General features: G+C 39.6%; 1 protein-coding gene across 1 annotated transcript; it reads left to right on the top strand.

Annotated features, from left to right (window-relative positions):
- The first annotated feature begins 5,016 nt into the window (after positions 1-5,016).
- Positions 5,017-13,683, top strand: LOC114251826 (trypsin). Its single transcript, XM_028186223.2, has 6 exons — positions 5,017-5,437; positions 9,636-9,743; positions 10,708-10,828; positions 11,188-11,340; positions 11,951-12,079; positions 12,616-13,683. The coding sequence occupies exons 1-6, from the start codon at positions 5,159-5,161 to the stop codon at positions 12,855-12,857; spliced, it is 1,032 nt and encodes a 343-aa protein (XP_028042024.2). The 5' UTR covers positions 5,017-5,158; the 3' UTR covers positions 12,858-13,683.
- Positions 13,684-22,410: the final 8,727 nt, after the last annotated feature.

The raw sequence follows: 22,410 nt of genomic DNA, 5'->3' as shown, positions 1-22,410 counted from the left end.
GCAGTGCTTCGCAGAATTTACCACCGGATCGGAGATGCGACTCACTGAAAAGATCCGACGAGAAACTCAGTGGGCTGTTTCTATGGGTTAATTCACTCGTCGAGCCCTTCGTCACAAGCGACGGGTTCGGCGAGGGCGGTGGCCGGTGCTTGTGGTACCTAAAAGCACCGTTAATGGATCGGGAGGATCCGTAATGACGTGTTTAGGGCGACGTCGACTATTTACCATTCGGTCCACAGGATCGGATATGTAATTCCCGGCGGCGGTTTCCATGTCGTGCCGCCTATTTAAAGTGAGGCTGCTACATTTACACACTTGACAGTTACATAAAATGTTTCAAGATGGCTGCCCGCGTCGCCTGTGTTTATTTACATAATCGAAATGTGTAGATACACTAAAACGTTGAGTGTATACGTTTTGTTAATCAAACCGAGGGGTAAAATACTCTTTGGTTTTAGCGTTATTTTTCCAACTCAACAGGAGAGCCATTTACAGTCAGTTAAATTTTGGAAAAAATAATATCTTAACAAAAAAACTTCTTCAGCTATTCGAATGGAGTAAACTTATTAGAGGTTCAATAAAAACGTTGTACTGTTGATGCTGATACCAACACCGGTGCATAACACGAATGCACCGGACAATTTATCGCTTAGGCCACGACGACTTCTAAAAAATAATCGACAGTATCTATTTATTTAAGCTAACCATATATTCGCGTTCATTTTCACTGTCGCACAGCCCAATTTGTTCGTCAGTCCGTTGTTACAATAAACAATGAAATAGTTTGGAAAGTGGGTCGGTGTGTCGGCAGTTAGGTCGATGACATGAATACTTTGACTCAAAAAAATAAATAAAAGAGCGTTGTCGCGATTATACTCACTCACTGATCTTGTTTGTTTTTGTTTGTTAATCTATATATTAATACGTGAAGCAAAAACTTTGTATCCCTTTTTACGAAAATTGCGCGGACGGAGGAGTATGAAATTTTCCACACTTATAGATAATATAGAGAAGAAGTGCACAATGCTAATATTTGTTTAAAATAATGCATAAAAGATACATTAAATCAATAAAGAAAACATTACACACACTACATACCATGTATTTGACGCAACACGCATGCATACTATTTATTGTCAAACTTTTCTTCTTAACGTCTGTTGTCAAATAGAGAATAGATTAAATATTGTTTGTCTTTATTAATATTTTTTTATAGTAGCCTTGGCGAAATTTGTGATCATAGAATATGTACAAACTTCCAATTCCAATTAATTATAGTCGAATTTCGACTACTGTGGGACCTCTAGTTCTCTAGAATAATGCGACTAGAGGATAAGAAGCCCGCAGGTGAGTACCGATTTTTCTAATGAAACACGTACCTACTTAGTCCTTTGACTGTCACGTAGGTCACCAGTAACTTACGCGGCGCACTGAAGTAATTGTGTTAATTTTTGTTACTAAAGCTAATTAGATTACCGAATTTTGCCTTCTTTTGTTTGTTAATTCGCGTTTTAGTCTTTCAAGTCTCTTAGAAATAGATGCGTTCTCATTATCTTCAAATTAGTCTTCCCTTTTTTTTATTGCTTAGATGGGTGGACGAGCACACAGCGCACCTGGTGTTAAGTGGTTACCGGAGCCCGTAGACATCTACAACGTAAATGCGCCACCTACCTTGAGATATAAGTTCTAAGGTCTCAAGTGTAGTTACAACGGCTGCTCCACCCTTCAAACCGAAACGCATTACCGCTTCACGGCAGAAATAGGCGGGGTGGTGGTGCCTACCCGTGTGGACTCACAAGAGGTCCTACCACCGGTAAAAGTCTACTAGATATTTATTATTTCTACTAGATAGTTCCTAAAGTCTACTAACAGATCGACATAATTACCAGGGCCTTGAAACTGCGATACTTTAAGACGAATATTTTTTTGTATGGAAACTATCGACATCTTGCAGCGGATGCCCCTAAACTTTAATGTTGTCAAAGTTAACGCATTTAATTATTGTATAACTAAACACAGAAAATTAAAAAAATATAAATCATAGAATTTTTATTTGTTATAGACAAATTGATTAAATTTTATCAATTGATTGTGGTTTCTGAAAATTTACAAAATCCTTCTTTAAAAAATAAAGTATAGGATGGTTAATATGTTACCGCCATCTACAGGAGCAATGAGAAACTAATCGAAGCGATGCCATCTAGTGGATGACGCCCGTAAAGATTTTTGTTGAGTGCTTGAGTGGCTTATCTATAACTAATTTATGTGTATTATCTATGTTAATTACTTCAGTGCATCACATAGGACACCAGTGATGGTAAAAATACGTTGATGAAGGTTTAAGAAACGTTCAAGACTGACTTCAACGGTGAAGGAATTACAACATTTCTATAAAAATCAAACCGTCAAAATTTGTTGCAGTGTTCATTTGGTAGTTTGAGCACCGCTCATTGTTCTCGTCAAACCCATCGCTTGCGACGAAGGGCTCGACGAGTAAATCAACCCACTGAGTTTCTGGCCGAATCTTCTCAGTGGGTCGCGTTTCCAATCCGGTGGTAGATTCTGCGAAGCACAGGTCTTGCTAGGGTTCGTGCTAGCAACGTCGTCACGTTTGAGCCCCGTGAGCTCACCTACTAGTTAAGGTTACGCTGAAATAGCCTCTTAAGGCTATCAGCATAGGTAGGAAAAAATAAAAAAAGTTTGAGCATGGGTTTCGCTCGCTTAATTCTGTCGCGAATAAGTCGTGTGATTTGGAGGGTGGCACGCGTCTTAAGATAGATGCCGCCCCATTTACCGTTCCTTCAGCTTGCGTCGCTAATTCTCAATGCTGAGGGTCGTGGCCTCATGAGGCTTTCTTAGGAAAATGCACATTGTCCCGCGTCCTTCCACGGCAGTGCTTTTGAAAGAGATTTTTCACTCATGGTAGGACCTCTCATGAGTCCGCACGCGTAGGTACCACCACCCAGCCTATTTCTGCCGTGAAGCAGTAATGCATTTCGGTTTGAAGGGTGGGGCAGCAGTTGTAATTAATTATACTGAGACCTTAGAACTTATATCTCAAGGTGGGTTTACGTTGTAGATTTCTATGGGCTCCAGTAACCACTTAACACTAGGTGGGCTGTGAGCTCGTCCAGCCAGCTAAGCAATAAAAAAATAAAAAAAGATTTAGTTTTTTCAGGTAGCTGAAGCCTTATTTAAGACCTTTTTACGGTGGAAAAGTCCAACTGAACCCTCCTCTTTCCTCATCCGAGCTTGGGACCGGCAATCGCAGCGTTACCGGATTAAACAATGGATAAATGAGATATTTGTGATGATAAGCCTCGATGTCCTGTCATATTTGAATTAAAATGTTTTTTTTTTGTTTATTACTTTTTTGATTGCACTTTTACAACTACCAGGAGGACAACTAAAAGAGGATCTTGCGTCGAAAAAACACACATACTCAACACACACACACACACACACACAACTTAGTTTCTCGCGTTCCCGCCAAAAATTAAATCGAAGTTTTAAGCGCGCTGAAGTGGCAGTGGGCAGGCCACATAGCGCGAAGATCGGACGGCCGATGGGGCGGAAAGATCCTCGAGTGGAGACCACGTACTGGCAAGCGCAGTGTGGGACGGCCACCTACGAGATGGACCGACGACCTGGTAAGAACCGCTTGGTCACGTTGGATGCAGGTGGCAACGGACCGGCCGCACTGGAGATCACTTGGAGAGGCCTATGTTCAGCAGTGGACAATGGACAGGCTGAGATGAAGCGCGCGTTTTTTCTAAATCAACATGAAATATTTTTAACTGTGAACGTTTGTTATTATGACTCTAATATGAGACGTATATTAGAATAGAGTATAATTTTAGCGTAAGATAGAGATACAGACAGATTTAAATTAAAAATTTCTGGTTTTGTTTTTTCACATTAATACCACGCATAACCTATAAGTTTCAGTACCTACAAGAAAAATCAACTTTAACCGTTTGATGTGTGGTATGATTTTTTATTGTCTTTACGAACTGAAACGTCAAAAGAGATAGAGACAGAAGTCAGAAACTGAGCTAAATTAAAATAAAGATGGTGAATTGAAATCTCTTTGTGTTTTGCTACTACGAAAAGGTGATGGATTGATAAAGGTCACTTGATTTCTTGTTTTGAGGTGAAATTTCCTGCGTGTGTCTGACGTGCCGGCCGGAGCGATTTTGATGTAATTTTTTTTTTATAAATGCGTTCAAGTGAATTCACATTTTGCTCCACCGTGAAATGTTTTTTTAATGAAATTTAATAAATCATATAATGAAATTTTCGGGCTTAAGACGTATGTCGGATGCGCTAGTCAATTTAAATATTTGTATATCTATTAAAAAAAAAAAAAACTGAGGTAAATTTTTTTCTTCCCCTACTAATGCTGATATCCTTGAGAGGCTATTTCAGCTTCTCCTTGACGTGTAGGTGAGCTCACGGGCTCTAACCGAGAGTGTTGCTAACACTATCAAGAGCAGTGCTTCGCAGAATCTATCACCGGATCGGAAACGCGACCCACTGAGAAGATCCGGCGAGTAACTCAGTGGGCTGTGTCTATGGGTTAATTTACTCGTCGAACCCTTCGTCCCAAACAACGGGTTCGACGAGGACGTTGACCGGTGCTTGTGGTACCTAAAAGCATCGTTAATCGATTGGGAGGATCTGTAATTACGTACTTAGAGCCAAGTCGACTGAGGTACCTATCAATTTCCCTCTGTCAAATGCTTTCCCATTTTTAAATAAGCATTTTTTTTTAAATAAAGCACTCAAAATTAATTTAAGCCTTGAGGTACCGGCAATTATGGTCGAAATTTAATTATTCAATGAACATTAGTATGCTTAAATGAATGAATGTTTTAAATGCGGCACCGGCCTGCGTACATCTCGAGATCTGTCTCTGGCCCGTATTCACGTAACCACCGCAAGTGTCATTGTAAACGGCATTGCTTGAATACATTTAAAAAAAAAAACAAATCGATCCGAACCACATTCAAACTCATATCGTACTCGGCGAGCGAGGTGCTTGGACGCATCCTTCGAATGGTGTATCAAAAAAAAAAAAAAAACAATCTGTCATCTTGACGTTCAAGAGTGATTTTGGCGCCAATTTTTTTCTCTCTGTGTTTTAAAGAAAAAAAAAATGCTACGTAAATTGTGTTTGTTGTTATGCATTTTAAAATTAGTTAACGCCGATTTTTTCGTCAATAAAATCAATCATATGGAGTATTATAGGAACAAAACGCGCCCTTCGAAGGCTTTTAACAGTTTCAGTACAAATTATTTTAATCAGAACTTTTTGGGTGCTCACGCTAAGCCGGGGAAGGTTTTATGCGGAACTAGAACCATTGACTTCAACCCTGGAAGGACGGGAAAGATAGTAGGAGGCACCGAGACACCTTATGGAGCGTTTCCATGGCAAGTGAGTATTCTGGCTGAATTTAACTATAATCCCTCGATTGTGGATTTAAAAAAAAAAACAAAAAAAAAACGCGCCAAACTGATTTGACGTCTGTAAAATACGGCTTCAAAACATTAAATTAAACCTATGTATATTCAAATCCTATATTAACATAAGTATTATACAATTTTATATTTAGCATCCCTGACTGTCGCGCCGAAGGTTCGATTCCCACATCAGACAAACATTCGTGTGATAAACATGTTTATTTTCTCTTTGTCTAGGTGTTTATTATCGTTTTTTTTTTTATTTTTTTATTGCTTAGGCTGGTGGACGAGCTCAGGACCCACCTGGTGTTAAGCGGTTACCGGAGCCCAAAGACATCTACAACGTAAATGCCGCCACCTACCTTGAGATATAAGTTCTAAGGTCTCAGTATAGTTACAACGGCTGCACCACCCTTCAAACCGAAACGCATTACTGCTTTAAGGGAAGAAATAGGCATACAACACGTCCTACCACCAGTAAAAAATGTATATATTTAAACGTATCTAAGTATGTAGGTCAGTCTCTAGTACCCATAACACGGAATCCTAAATCGGGGCCCGATGATCGTGCGTGATTTAGTTATTTATTTATTACACAATAAAAGCTAAAAAGATATACGAGTCGTCTATTATCAAAGGTGGCAATCTGTGCATTTGGACAAAAAATGCTATTGATATGGCAATACAGATTGATTTCAATATCAATCGTCTCCTTCAAAGAATACGGTTCAAAACCTGCTTTAAATAAAGTATTAACTTAACCTGTTATTTATCTAAGATGTCGTTCAGAAGAGTTTTGCGACTGCCAATGGAATACAAAGTCAATAATTCGTTTTTCTGATTTACCATTAATTCTCCAAAAGTCACATTGCCGGCTTTGATAATAGTCGACTCATACAATAAATAACAATAAGTAAAAAATCTGACTTGTAACATGCGCACGACTAAACAAGACAAATGTGCTGAGTTTCTACAAAGTTCCTTACAACTATAGCACAAAACAACACGACAACGATAACTAAGTCGTCGTGGCTTAAAGCATAAAACGTGCGGTGCATTCGTATGTAGCGATGCACCGGTGTTCAAATCCCGCAGGCGGATACCAATTTTTCTAATGAAATACGTACTCAACAAATGTTCACGATTGACTTCCACGATGAAGGAATACCATCGTGTAATAAAAATCAAACCCGCAAAATTATAATTTGCGTAATTATTGGTGGTAGGAACTCTTGTGAGTCCGCACGGGTAGGTACCACCTCCCTGCCTATTTCAGCCGTGATGAAGTAATGCGTTTCGGTTTGAAGGGTGGGACAGCCGTTGTAACTGTACTGAGACCTTAGAACTTATATCTCAAGGTGCGTGGCGCATTTCTACGTTGTAGATGTCTATGGGCTCCAGTAACCACTTAACACCAGGTGGGCTGTGAGGTCGTCCACTCATCTAAGCAATAAAAAAAAACTTATCTAACTTATAATGTAATGAAATAATTTTACTCACAATATATAGGTACATTAAATAACTACACAACTTAATCTACTATTAACCCGTCGTCTGCCGCGTAGGTCACCAGTGTCCTACGCAGCGCACTGAAGTAATTATGTCGATTTCTGTTACTAAGGCGTCTGTATTACCTAATTTTGCCTTCTTTTGTATGGTTGTAGTCATGTCTCTTAAAAAGATTCATTCTCAGTATCTTCGGATTCGTCATTCCCAAGGTCAACTAGATAATCAAGCGCCTCAGTAAAAAGACCAAAGAGAAAAATCGTCACAATTACTTCACTGCGCCACGTAGGACACCGGTGACCTACAGGGCAATTAACTTGTTAACATAGAGGATGCCCCTGAACGTTTTTATAAACGTCACTACTAACTTACCAGTAAAAATAAATAATAGTTTAAAAAAACTAACAAAATACACTTTTATAGAAAATCCAACTAAAAATAGAAAATAAATTTTAATAAATTTGAATTAAAAATAGTATAAGAACAAAATGATTATATTTAAAAAAATCGTGGGGTACTTTTCAGGATATTATCAAAATAACCCTTCTACTCATATCTGTTCATAAAATATTTATAACTACTGATATCATGCACCCCACGATTTTTTTACAATAAAATTATTTTTTCTTACACTATTTTTTATTCAGAATTTACTGGTGGTAGGACCTCTTGTGAGTCCACACGGGTAGGTATCACCGCCCTACCTATTTATGCCGTGAAGCAGTAATGCGTTTCGGTTTGAAGAGCGGGGCAGCCGTTGTGCTGTACCTTAGAACTCATATTATCTCAAGGTGGGTGGCGGCATTTGCGTTGTAGATGTCTATGGGCTCCGGTAACACCAGGCCGTGAGCTCGTCCACCCATCTATTCAATAAATAAATAAAAACGATTTTTTTTAGTTACCTAAAATTTAACTAGTTTAATTAATTAATTAAATTTTATTTTTCATAATTTTCATAACACCTGACTTCATTTTATGATTTTCACGGTCATGGACATTTTCCAGATTCCAGTTACGAAATAATTCGTGTCAATCTAATGAAACTATGCCAAGTTGCATGGACGTTATAGTTAAAATAATACATTTTAGGACTACATTAATGATTCTGTTTTTTATAAAATCACATGTCTAAATGCCGGTTTGAGGTCGAAACAACTCCGTCGTCCTGCAAGTCTATTCGTGAATACTTGTTACAAATTTATTTAGGTAACGTATAGGTGGTAGCTATCATAGTGCAAAATATCTTTAACAGATGCCTGAATAGTGCTAACGAAATTTTAAAGACGGGCAAATTCATTCGCTTGTTGCAAGCTCGCTGTCATGTTCCCTTATTTGATACTTCCAATAATTTACTTTGTCTTAGAGCAGCCTTTCCCAAAGTAGGCGATAATGGGCCTGACGGGGGCGGTAAGAGACCCAGGAAAAAAATGGAGGCGTTATGTAGATGCTTGGAAGGCGATTTTAATTTCATCTAGAGGGACTCTGAGGCACTAATTGAGCTCTCGCTATAGTAGTTTTTAAATAGGTGAAAAAATGGGGGTGCTAAAAAGTGATTTGTTCTCAAAGTGGGCAGTAGACCGAATAAATTTGGGTGCCCCTGGCTTAGAGACTGAGGTAGCCGTTTGCCGTACGATAGAACTGAAACTTAGAACTTATGTTTATGCTTATGTTTTGAGGCGGGTGGTGGCGTTCACGTCCGTGGACTCTATTAACTACTAAACACCAGGTGGGCCGTAAGTTGGTTTGAAGCAACAAAAAAAAAACCGCCATTCTTGAGATCACAGCGACATTTAAATGCCGATATCTGACTTCAAGAGGGCCATAGAAATACTTACTTACGAAAGCAAAACAAATTACCGTTTGCAATTGTCTTAGTATCGGAAGAGCGCATGGGCTAGTTAGTTACCTTTAAGCAATTTCCGAAAGTCACCCACCGTCGAAGCCTTAGTTTCGTCATCTAGTTTAATACAAACTGAAATTCATCTTCTATCCTGATAGAAGTAAATGTCACTCTCAATAATAATTACTCTAGGCCACATTTCCAAGACCCGTTACGGTGTATTTCCTCTCCTTCGTTCAGCTCAATCGGGTCCTAATATTTTAACAGAAGCTAAAAACTACTGGTGGTAGGACATCTTGTGAGTCCGCACGGGTAGGTACCACCTATTTCTGCCGTGAAGCAGTAATGTGTTTCGGGTTGAAGCGTAGGGCAGCCATTGTAACTATACTCGAGACTTTAGAACTTATATCTCAAGGTGGGTGGCGCATTTACGTTGTAGATATTTATGGGCTCCACTAACCACCTAACACCAGGTGGGCTGTGAGCTCGACCACCTTTCTAAGTACTAAAAAAAAGACGCATGTTTCTTATTACGTCGATATAAAAGGTGATGTAACACCGCAACCCACTTCCAGGTATTCGCGGTGAACAAAAGCGCGAAATGTTGGCTTGCGTTTGACAGCTGTCAACTGTGACACATTTCAACGGTGACGAATTAACTTAAGGACGCTTTCACTGTTGGTTTTTCGTTTACGCAATACACGTTTTTAGAGGATACATAATAATGTATTATCCTTGTTCGTTTTTAAAGCATTCTTTTTGTTAACGTCTTCTGTGAATGGTTAAATTCAACAGACATTAAATGTATGACCATGTACGTCTTCAGGTCGAGATCCAGATGCTTGATGTGGACAAGTTGATCTTCGAGCACCACTGCGGAGGCGCCGTCATAGCGGAACGTCTGGTGCTGTCCGCTGCCCACTGCTTCGATAAAGTTAGTAGAATTACTCAATAATGGTGTTCGACGAAAGATTGTTTCAATGGGCACATGCTCAGCATCTAAGATGGTAGAAAATTACCTCTTATTTCTGCCGCAAATCAGTCAGATCCGGTTAAAGATCACAGCCTTAGATCTTGTCTCTCAAGGTAAGCACAGGCTTTTAAAAAAGCCGACGGACCTATGAGGCATTAAGGTTTACTCATATACACGAGAATGCGGTTTCCAATCCACCTGATATGAATTTTTTCGAACGACTTCAAAATTTGAGGTCAACATATCGTGTAATAAATCGTAATCGCAATTTTGAACTCTAATTACGTTGGTGCAGCGTATGTAGTTGTCGTGGTCTAAAGGATAAGACTTCCGGTGCATTCGTATCTAGCGATGTAACGGTGTTCGAATCCCGCAGGCGGGTACCAATTTTTGTAATGAAATACGTACTTAACCAGTATTCACGATTGACTTCCACGGTGAAGGAATAACATCGTGTACCTAATAAAAATCAAGCCCGCAAAATCATAATTTGCGTAATTACTGGTGGTAGAACCTCTTGTGAGTCCGCACGGGTAGGTACCACCACTCTGCTTATTTCTGCCGTGAAGCAGTAATGCGTTTTGGTTTGAAGGGGCAACCGTTGTAACTACACTGAACCTACACCTTAGAACTTATATACTCAAGGTGGGTGGCACATTTACGTTGTAGATGTTTTTGGGCTCCAGTAACCACTGAACACCAGGTGGGCTGTAAGCTCGTACACCCATCTAAGTAATAAAAAAAAAAAAATAAGAGCCCACACGGGTAGGCATCACCGACCTCTCCCCCAATTGAAACCGGATATCTCAAGGGTCAGATGAGTGAGGTCTATGGGCTCCTATAATCTATTAGATGGTGCAACAAAATTACTCCTGTAAAGGTTTTTCGGATTCCACTGGTAAACACTCTGATTAACTCCTCACAGCAACCACTACAATTAGACCACATACGACTAGTGCTAGGCGAGCACCGACTGAAGATCCAGGACAAACACGAGCACCAGTTCTTCGCTGAGAAGGTGGTTCCGCATCCCGACTTTAGGAAAAGTGAGTGTTGGTTGGCCCCAACGGTGTACTATGTCATCTTCTAATTATGTTGCAAAGCTGTTCTCTATATATACAGCGGTGTACTTTCTTGCTGATGTCCATGAGCAGCAAGAGCATCGTAATATCTTAAGAGTACATTTACAGTTTGATAAATATATGGATAATAAACACCCAGACAAAGAGCAAACAAACCTAGTCATCCCACGAATGTCTGCTCGATGTGGGAATCGAAGCCACGACCCTCGGCGCAAACAGTCAGGGCCGCTAATTATCGCACCACCGAGTCAGGAAAATACCAATAGAAAACCGTGAATGCTGATTTCGGTGTGGTGGTATTCCTGTATTCCTCCATCTTCCAGACGGTCCACACAGCAACGACATAGCAATCATATTGGTGTCTAAGTCGGGTAGCGGAGTGCAGTTCAATTCTCATGTGAGGCCAATCTGCCTACCCTCCAGCGAGGAGACTACTGGCCAGTGGTGCACCGTCAGCGGGTGGGGCTATCAGGCAGGTAAGTTAAAATTCAAACCCACAACTATGTACCGTCAATTCTCAACAAAAATATCTTGTAGTTTCAAGATACTTTTTTCAGTTCTCATCCGAAGACATTTTACGATGATGGTTGAACAAGATGCTTGTAATCCACATCGCTTCATGTTAGAATTGTTTTCTGTGTTGTTACCAAAAACCTTAGACGAGACAAGAATCAGTGACTCCAAAGCCAAATGTTTTATGATGACTCCTCTATTTGAAGTTCCCGTCCACTTCTGCTGTATTCTCCCAAATAAATACCCAAATTCTAAGTGGTTTATGCTTATTAATGGTAGAGTAAGTACCTATATTGGCTGTTTACATGGCTAGATGCCACTACCCTGTGCATTTCTGCCGCTAATCATTACAAATACCATGCCATGTTTTTTATAACCACCCAAATCCATGTGGACCGTAAGCTCACATTTTTCAACTAAGCCAAGTCTCTTTATGTTTGACCACACAATCAAAGTCATGTGGCTTCTATCACCTCTTTTCTGCAATTCGTTTTGCTAGACCACATATCCGAACTTCTACCTGATCTGGTTTTTTACATCTAGCTATTTAGGGATGATAACACTTAATTACAGAAGGTACAGAGACCTTCGCCCCGGTACTCAGGGCTGCTTCGGTGCCGGTTCTAGACTTGGCCACGTGTAGGCAAAGCCACGTGCTGGGTGGAAGACAGCAACCGATTTTGGACTCCATGATCTGTGCCGGTAAGACTATTTTACTGTACCCAGCTGGATGGGGGGTATTTGATAAATGAATTTCTGATACAACCATCACTACTGTTTAGCTTTGCTGTTCAATTTAAAAGTATGCCACGTTTATATTTTTCTTAGATGGTTCTTGTCAACCTGGTGATTGTCTGGAAGAGATCTCTGTTAGCGATTAGACTGACCATTGTATGTTCTGTGTTTATTTTGTATTGGTGTACAATAAGGCATACTTTACTCCACTATTGGCGAATGAAAGATGGTTTTCTCGCGCCTTCTCTTGCTTAACTGCATGTAATTTGTCCCAGTTATTTCAAAAGGTGCTCCCTATTCGAAAAGATCAAACTATGAGATTAAGATAGCCCGAGGCTATAGGATCCTTTTGATACAACTAGCCTGAGTACTAGTCTCCGAGAATTCACTAAACTCAAGGGCAAGTCTGTCGCTTACGTCACAATCCGTCCCAATGATAGATGTCCACGGGACTTAGCTATGATATTAGAACATCATTTTTAATGATAATATAAATTACGCAGGTATTCTGTCGGGGGGCGTGGATGCTTGTCGTGGGGACTCGGGGGGTCCGCTGGCGTGTCGCTCGGGGGGCCGAGCTGACGGACAGGTGGGAAGTCAGGCTGGCTGGGCGCTTCAGGGGGTCGTGTCTTGGGGGGCGGGATGCGCGCGCAGGGCCCGCCCCGGGGTCTACACGAGGGTCGCCAGCTACATACCTTGGATTAGGAAAACTGCAACCAAATTGGGACTTACTATACCTTCGTAAATGAACTTAAAAAAAGTGTCTTAACAGCTTTACTACAAATTGATTCAGTGTGTTTCTACGCACTTGGGAGGGGGTTGTTACAGGGGCTTGTTCACCCTTTGAAACCAACGTTTGTAGCTGAGGATGTGTTTCTAGTTTGCGTGAGAGATTTAATAAAAATATTTTGTTATTAATTCCCTGTAGCGAATTGAGTTAGTATTGATGAATGATATAATTTAGGTAATCGTAATAATAATAATATTATAATGATGGTATGACGTTTTGTGAGCGTGCACGGGTAGGTACCACCAATCTGCCTATATCTGCCGTAAAGCAGTAATGCATTTAGTTTCGAAGGGCGCGGCAGCCGTGGTACTGTAAAAACGAGACCTTAGAACTCATATCTCAAGGTGGGTGGCAACATTTACGTTGTTCATGTCTATGGGCTCCGGTAACCACTTAACACCAGGTGGGCCGTGAGCTCGGTAACCTATCTAAGCAATGAAATAATAATAATAGCCGGGTATGAGCTACAACCGGCTATCCGGGCCCAAACTAAGATTCCTATGATAGGAGTACTATGGGAACTGGAGACTAATATACGTACTTATCACATGATACCGAGTCAAAAAAGGTGAAATAAAATCCTAAAAGTTCACCGTATTGATCAGTCCCCGTATTATTTCCATCATCAACACAGCACTGTACTAATTGTAATAAGTATTGTTTTTTTAACGCCAAAGATATGTCATGGTTAATGTTAAATTAGCATTGTAATTAAATTTTATTTTATTGCATATTTTATTCGAAAGTACTTGCAAAATTATATAATAAACGTTATTAAATAAACAAAAATGTGTTTTTTTTACAACATCGGAAATTTTTAAATGAAGATATTAAAGGAGGGAACGTCAGGCTCCTTTGGCAGACGTACCAAAAGAACACAAAGCTAGAGATACAACAACCAAAAAGAAACCTTTAAATTTTTTAGGGTGATTTAAAGACGACTGATTGTATGGTACTTCGAGCCTGATTCAAAAACAAACCTTTCATCAAAGCAAAATAATCATCTTAACTTACATCTATTTCCAAAACAAACTAGTCCGACCCTAATTAACTGATCGAAAAACCAATCTCGCATTTCTGTCATTCTCGATAATAATAATAGCATCTATGATTTCTTGATTCCTAAGGGCTTATTCCAGCTTCTCACGGACCTGTAGATTAGCTCAGAAGCTCGACCTGAGGGAATTTGCTAACGCTAACTCTAGCAAGAGCAGCCCTTCGCAGAACCTACCACCGAATCGTAATCGCGACCCACTGTAATGATCAGCCGAGAATCTCAGTGGATTCTCGGCGTGGAATCTCATGTGTCAGTACTATACAATTGAGATTTCGTCACTACTTTACACTACAAGAACTGTTAGTTCTATCTATCTATCTATCTATCTATCTATCCAATAAAAATAAAATACGTTTTCTTATTGAGAACTTGACAGACGATCAGACCGACATATAACTATACTGAGACCTTAGAATTCATATCTCAAGGTGGCTGGCGGCATTTACGTTGTAGATGTCTATGGGCTCCGGTAACCACTTAGTACCAGGTGGATCGTGAGCTCGTCCACCCACCTAAGTAATAAAAAAAAAGTGTGTGTGTTCAAGTCACACACGGTAGAAGTGAAACTTTTAAAATATAAAATTAATCGCAAGGGTCAACCACTCCGCAGTCCAATGGAGCAGCCGCACCCTGGGGGAACCCCCTCCATGATCACGGTATCCCGACGCCAGGTGGGTATGATATAGCAACAAAAAAACTAGAACATCTATCAACTGTGTAACATCTCGTCACCGCGATTCAGGAATTGTTGAATTTACGTGCAGCAACATCAGCTGTTGATAACAAACTAAATAGAAATAAAATAAACATGGCGCGTAACCGAAAAACGTTACATACGTTTTTTCCTCCCTACGTCGATAAAGAAGTTTCACTCCAAATAATTAAAAAAACATACTGTTCAAAAAGTTAAAGACAAATTAAAGAGCGGACGGTTAGCGTGGTGTGGACATGTGATGCGTAGAGAGGAGATGCCTGTGACTAGGAGATGTATGGAAATGGTAGTGCAAGGTAGAGAGGGATGAGGTCGACAGCAGAAGATATGGATGGTGTGTGTGACTGTCGATATGAGAGAGAGAGGAGTGAGTGTTGAGATGACGGCTGATAGAAGAGAATAATTAGCTGTGCCGACCCCGTCTAGTTGAGATAAGGTAGAGAAAAAGAAGAAGACTGTTCAAAAAGTGTCTTTCGAAAGAAAGCGCCTGTTAAATTTGAATCTGCAATTGATTTGCGCGGTCTTTTGCTGTGGGGATATTTTGCTTAAACAGTGGAGTTACTTCTTGACCGTCCTTCTAATCGTCTTCGACTACATCTTCATCGAACTCGTCGATTACGACGAAGAGTTCCACGAGCGAATTGACCCACAGACACAGCCCACTGAGTTTCTCACCGGATCTTCTCAGTGGGTCGCGTTTCCGATCCGGTGGTAGATTCTGCGAAGCGCCGCTCTCACTAGGGCTAGTGTTAACAAATTCTCTCAGGTCGAGCCCGTGAGCTTACTACCTAAAAAAATGAGATTTTATTTGACTCCGTACTACAGGATACAATTTGCTGGAAGGTACACAATTAATCACTGAGTATTATTACCTACGAATTATTGATAGTAGGCTGAGTGGTTAGCGCATAATGATGTTGAGTTTTCAAATTTAATTACCAAAGCTAGTTTTATGTTTTGTTAGTTGCCCAGATTGCTGGACTAGTTAATGGAGCATCTGGTGTTAAGCGCTTATCGGAGCACATAGGAATCAACAACGTAAGTACCCACCTTGAGATATGAGTTCTAATGTCTCAGTATGGTTACAACGACTGCCCCATCCTTCAAACCGAAACGCATTACTGCAGCACGGCAGAAATATTTGGGGTCGTGGTACATACCCGTGCGGGCAATACCTATAGTGTGAATTATCCAAAATATAACCTTAAGTGTCAAATAAGATGGAAAAAATCTGTCATCTTCGAGCTATTTTTGCGTGCGCCGCAAAAACCGTTGGAGTCACACGTATTTAATGTAAAATGGAAATGTTTATCTTAAATTGTCCTACAAAAAAGCCCGTGACAGCATATAACTACCTATCTTTTAATTGTAAGCCATTATCTCCAACATAAATAACCATGAATACTATAAGAAGATTAAATTTTTAGTTTGGTACGTTATTTTTTTATTGTGTCTGTTACCTACTGTCAGAACCAGATTTCTATAAAAGAAAATTCAATAAGATCAATAATAAATTGCAGTTCACGAAGCGATCCGAAGGCGGGACGCTAGTTTTCTTGTGATTTTGTTGATAAATCAGCACATAATAATATAACTCTCGCCAGTGAGAAAATAGAATAGTGCATCAACGAGCTACAGAGTGAGTCCTAAAACTCATCCTTTTCCCAGTCCCAAGCATATGAAGTCGTCGTGGCCTAAAGGATAAGACGTCCGGTGCATTCGTATGATGCTATGCACCGGTGTTCGAATCCCGCAGGCGGGTACCAATTTTTCCAATGAAATACGTACTTAACAAATGTTAACGATTGACTTCCACGGTGAAGGAATAACATCGTGTAATAAAAATGAAACCCGCAAAATTATAATTTGCGTAATTACTGGTGGTAGGGGCTCTTTGGAGTCCAGACGGGTAGGTACCTCCACCCCGCCTATTTCCGCCGTGAAGCATTAATACGTTTTGGTTCGAAGGGTGGGGCAGCCGTTGTAGCTATACTGAGACCTTAGAACTTATATCTCGAGGTGGGTGGCGTATTTACGTTGTAGATGTCTATGGGTTCCAGTAACCACTTAACATCAGGTGGGCTGTGAGCTCGTCCATCCATCTAAGCAATAAGAATGGGAAATGTCATACTCCTCCGTCTGCGCTATTTATAGATACCTACTTAAATTAACCACCCAGACGCAGAGAGACAAATTAGATTTTGACACAATTAACTAATATGTCAGATAAAAATATCCGACGGTTTTATCTACCATTCTGACACAGTTTGGGGAGTTTTGTAATAGGAAGGTCAGTCGTATGTTACTAGGTTAAATTTTAAAGTTTACATTTAATGTTAAAAAATATTTTGTAGATCAAACGCAATGTAGATACAGTTTACGAACAAAAAATAATTGAAAATTCAAATATTTTTCTATTGGCTTTACAGGCAAGCATACGGCCTACCTGACGGTAAGTGGCTACCGTCGCTCACGGATATCAGCAATGCCAGGGGCACAGCCAAGTCGCTGCCTACCACTAATAAAATAATAAATACAAAATAATAAAATTATTATAAGTACACACGTACTTTGATTAATCATTAATTTTTAAAGAGTCATTAGTAAAAAATAATTTTGGCTATGACTATAAAAAAATAAATAATAGTTTAAAAAAACTAACAAAATACGCTTTCATAGAAAATGTAACTAAAAAATAGAAAATAAATTTTAATAAAATTGAATTAAAAATAGTGTAAGAAAAATGATTTTATTGTAAAAAAGCGTGAAAAAATTCGGAAGATACATACGTCTGAAGCTAATAAAAGCGTATTAAAAACCATTGATTATCTTACATTTTGGCCGGTATAAAGAGTCGCTTATTTCAATCTGCCACATGTTTTGACGCTGATGAAGACCAAGGTCAACTATAGATACTAGATAGATAGATTTTTTACTGGTGGTAAGACCTCTTGTGAATCTGCACGGGTAGGTACCACCACCCCGCATATTTCTGCCGTGAAGCAGTAATGCGTTTCGGTTTGATGGTTGGGGAAGCCGTTATAACTATACTGAATCTTAGAATTCTTATCTCAAGGTGGATGGCGGCATTTACCTTGTAGATGTCTATGGGCTTCGGTAACCACTTAACACCAGGCGGGCTGTGAGCTCGTCCACCCATACAAGCAATAAAAACTAAAATAAAAAAAAATACTTACACACAAAGTTTAGCTCTATTGTAAAGGCAGTAAGCAAGAGAGCAAGGGGGAAATCCGGTCTCCGTTCTCGTCGAACCCGTTGCTTGCGACGAAGGGCTCGGCGAGTAAATTAGCCCACAGACACAGCCCACTGAGTTTTTCGCCGGATCTTCTCAGTGGATCACGTTTTCAATCCAGCGGGAGATTCTGCGAAGCACGACTCTTGCTAGGGTTATTGTTACGACGACGTGAGGTTTGAGCCCCGTGAGCTCACCTACTTGTTAGGGTTACGTTGAAGTGGCCTCTCAAGACCATCAGCTTAGGTAGGAAAAAAAAGGGAACACGCTCGTATGGTCTAATCGCATGTTACTCTAAGATCTACGTAGGTTATAAATTAGAATGATACTAATGACGTAAACTAAATAAGGATAAGATAAAGAATGAGTATATCAGAGGAAGTGTGAAAGTGGCCCCGGTAAACAACAAATTAAGGAGCGGACGGTTAGCGTGGTGTGGACATGTGATGCGTAGAGAGAAGATGCATGTGACTAGGAAGGTATGGAAATGGTAGTGCAAGGTAGAGGGGGAAGAGGTCGACCGAAGAAGACATGGGTGGAGTGTGTGAATGACGATATGAGAGAGAGAGGAGTGAGTGTTGAGATGACGGCTGATAGAAGAGAATGGAAGAGAAAAATTAGCTGTGCCGACCCCACCTAGTGGGATAAGGTGGAGCAAAAGAAGACTAATGACGTAAACTATGAATGATACTAATGACGTAAACTGTGAAAGCCTAATTAAGTTTCATCTCTGTACTTGCGTGATCAAGCCAAATCTCACATACAACGTTTAATTTTGACCGAAACAGTTCACGTTTTTCATAATTGCTGCGCAAATTTTACAAGGCGCGTCCGAGTGCAGTTACATTGTGGATGACGTCATTTGTGGCTTAAATATCATAGAACATTCAAAACACTATCCATGTAATTTAATTAATTATCCTTTTTAAGTGCTATATTCAAAATATTTTGTTATTTTATTCAATAAATGCTCTCTCGACCATAAGATTAATTTGTGCTTATTTCAAAAATTCCGTCGCTAACGCTCCAATACTAAATATAACTTTGTTTACGATTACAAGTAATATTTTGGTCACGTGTGATTAATGGGATCAAACTGATAAATCGTGATGTCTCCAAAACGAATTAAAGGTCAATGGAATACACATGTGATAAATACTTGCTGTGTGAGGAAATATAGATAATTCAAAAGAATTGCTTCACTCGTTCTTCTTGTACACAAATAGATTCGACCTACATCTAGCCTCTAGTCCTATACTACACTACTATAGACACAGTCCTCTGCAGCTCTGTACTGATCCCGAGCTCTTCTCGTACACAAACAGACACAGATCCGACCTACATCTAGCCTCCAGTCCTATACTACACTACTATAGACACAGTCCTCTGCAGCTCTGTACTGATCCCGAGCTCTTCTCGTACACAAACCGACACAGATCCGACCTACATCTAGCCTCTAGTCCTATACTACACTACTATAGACACAGTCCTCTGCAGCTCTGTACTGATCTCGAGCTCTTCTCGTACACAAACAGACACAGATCCGACCTACATCTAGCCTCTAGTCTTATACTACACTACTATAGGCACAGTCCTCTGCAGCTCTGTACTGATCCCGAGCTCTTCTCGTACACAAACAGACACAGATCCGACCTACATCTAGCCTCTAGTCCTATACTGCACTACTATAGACACAGTCCTCTGCAGCTCTGTACTGATCCCGAGCTCTTCTCGTACACAAACAGACACAGATCCGACCTACATCTAGCCTCTAGTCCTATACTGCACTACTATAGACACAGTCCTCTGCAGCTCTGTACTGATCCCGAGCTCTTCTCGTACATATCTGACCCACATTTATCCCTTAAAGCCGTTATCAGCCCAGTCCTTCGGCTTCAACGTAACCGATAATCTTGTTTGCAATTAATTTATTTCATTAATGGATATAATCATAATGCATACAAATCAAAGTGTTGAGGTTCATTAAGAATAATTAGGATTTGTTGAATGATTTTAATTCGTTATTCTTTATCTCACACGACAACGACGATAAGTGACCCATTATATTAATATAATTAGTCAAAGATTATTCATGTCAGAACCGTTTATGAGAGTTAGTCAAAAAATTACACACTTTCCTTGGTCTTATTGTAAGTAGAATGAATTAAGACATGGTAAAACTAAAGAAATTGATACTTTTAATGCTTTGCAATAAAAAGGGGATGAATTTGAACACTATTTGTTATTGCAGCGACAGACTGGAATGAGACCAGCACAATTCTGCGCTAAAGTCAGAATTATTTTGTATTAGCACAAATTAATTCGGAGCAAGCGCTCACTTCGAAATGTCCTTATATGTAGTAGTTTTTCTTTTAAATTTCCTATCGTTTTCAACTTAAAGAGCATAGATACTCGATCTCCAGTTCAAGGACTAAATTCAATTCAATACCCCAAGTTCATTAGTGCAACGCATGATTTATCTCACGAGAAATAGACGAGAGAGAGAATAGATTAGAGAGAAGGCGTCGTGGCCTAAAGAATAAGGCGCCTGATGTATTAGTATGCGGTCGTGTCGGTGTTTCAATCCAGTAGGCAAATACCGATTCTCCTAAGGAAATACGTTTCTAAAACATGCCAGTATGACCTCCACAATGAAGAGAGTCCTGCAGAATGTACACGTGTCTGTACTTCACTAGTGGTAGGACCTCTTGGGAGTCCGCACGGGTAGGTACCTCCACTCCGCCTATTTCCGCCGTGAAGCAGTAATGCGTTTCGGTTCGAAGGGTGGGGCAGCCGTTATAACTATACTGAGACATCAGAACTTATATCTCAAGGTGGGTGGCGCGTTTACGTTGTAGATGTCTATGGGCTCCGGTAACCACTTAACATCAGGTGGGCTGTGAGCTCGTCCATCCATCTAAGCAATAAAAAAATAATAATAAAAAATTATGAAATATTACTTAGCAATAGCCAGACTATTGGCTCTGCGCAAAGCTTGCTTTTATGAGCGGCGGTGACACTTACCATACTCTGATTTATCCTTTTAAGCAATAAAAAGAACAGGACACACTCTTGTCGTGTAGTTTCTCTGATAAAAGTCTGAGACCATTTGTATTGTGAAGGTTACGGAAAGAATGTTGTAAATAAGCTCGCTCAGAATTGCTGCCATAACGTTATAGCATCTTCATTAAATTCTCTTATGTATATACATATTATTAACGAGGGGTGAAAAGGTATTCGGCTTAAGCGACATTTACGCAATTATATTTTGGTAAAATATCATAAAGAAAAAAACTTCTTCAGCTATTTGAATGGAATAAAGGTCAATTAGAAATATCAAACTTTTGTAGTTAATACCAAATAAAACGCGCCATTAATTACAAAGATAAACGTCGCTTAAAGACATATATAGCCTTTTGCCGATCAATATGGTGGTATTTCGTTTCCAAATACAGATTTTTGTGTCGCTATTTTTTTAATATGTAACGACTTTTTGTTTCTGTTAATGTCACCATTCCATTATCTATATGTATCCCTTTTTACGAAAATTGCGCGGACGGAGGAGTATGAAATTTTCCACACTCATAGAGAATATAGAGAAGAAGTGCACAATGCTAATATTTTTTTTAAATAATGCATAAAAGATACATTAAATCAGTAAAAAAAACATTACACACACTACATACCATATATTTGACGCACACACGCATGCATACTATTTATTGTCAAACTTTTGTTCTTGACGTCTGTTGTCAAATTGAGAATAGATTAAATATTGTTTGTCTTTGTTAATATTTTTTATAGTGTAGTCTTGGCGAAATTCGTGATTATAGAAGTATAATATACAATCATAATAGTGTACAAACTTACAATTCCACTTAATTTATAGTCGAATTTCGACTACTGCGGGACCTCTAGTATACTGTTAATTTTTCGCCTTCTATTTCTCTTTTTACCAAAGCGGGTGAAATGAGTCTACTTTAGACGCGGTGATGGTTTTTGCTGTTACCACATCGCAGAAATAGGCAGGGTGGTGGTACCTACCATCGCGGAACATATTAAACGCTTGAAGCATCCAAGCGATCTATTAATGCGATATCTATAGTTCACGTTCTGCCTATATCATCTTTGCGACCTATTTACTCTATGTACGATAGTTATTTAATTCGTGTCAGATGAATTATTTGCTGCATTAATTCAGTTGTCTTCACACGGCGCTTTATCGTGGGCCACGTGACGTATATTTAATATTAGAATAATAACATTATTTCAATTGATTATTGAGAGATCAAGAGCGCGCGTGTGTGTGTAAAATGAGCAGTGCAATTTTTATTGCCGTTTTTAACGTTTTGTAAGTTTTTCTTTGATTCGTTTTTGTCCTTTTTTTAAAATAACTTGACCTCTTCCACCAGTCTAAGTAATAAAAAAGTCGTTTGATAGTTTAAATATTATGTAGGATTGGTAAGAACGGAACTTATGAAAAGAA

This window comes from Bombyx mandarina, chromosome 23 (assembly GCF_030267445.1).
Source record: "Bombyx mandarina strain Sakado chromosome 23, ASM3026744v2".
NCBI lineage: Eukaryota > Metazoa > Arthropoda > Insecta > Lepidoptera > Bombycidae > Bombyx > Bombyx mandarina.
Note: the sequence above shows the minus strand (reverse complement) of the source record. Positions and strands in the feature narration are given on the sequence as shown.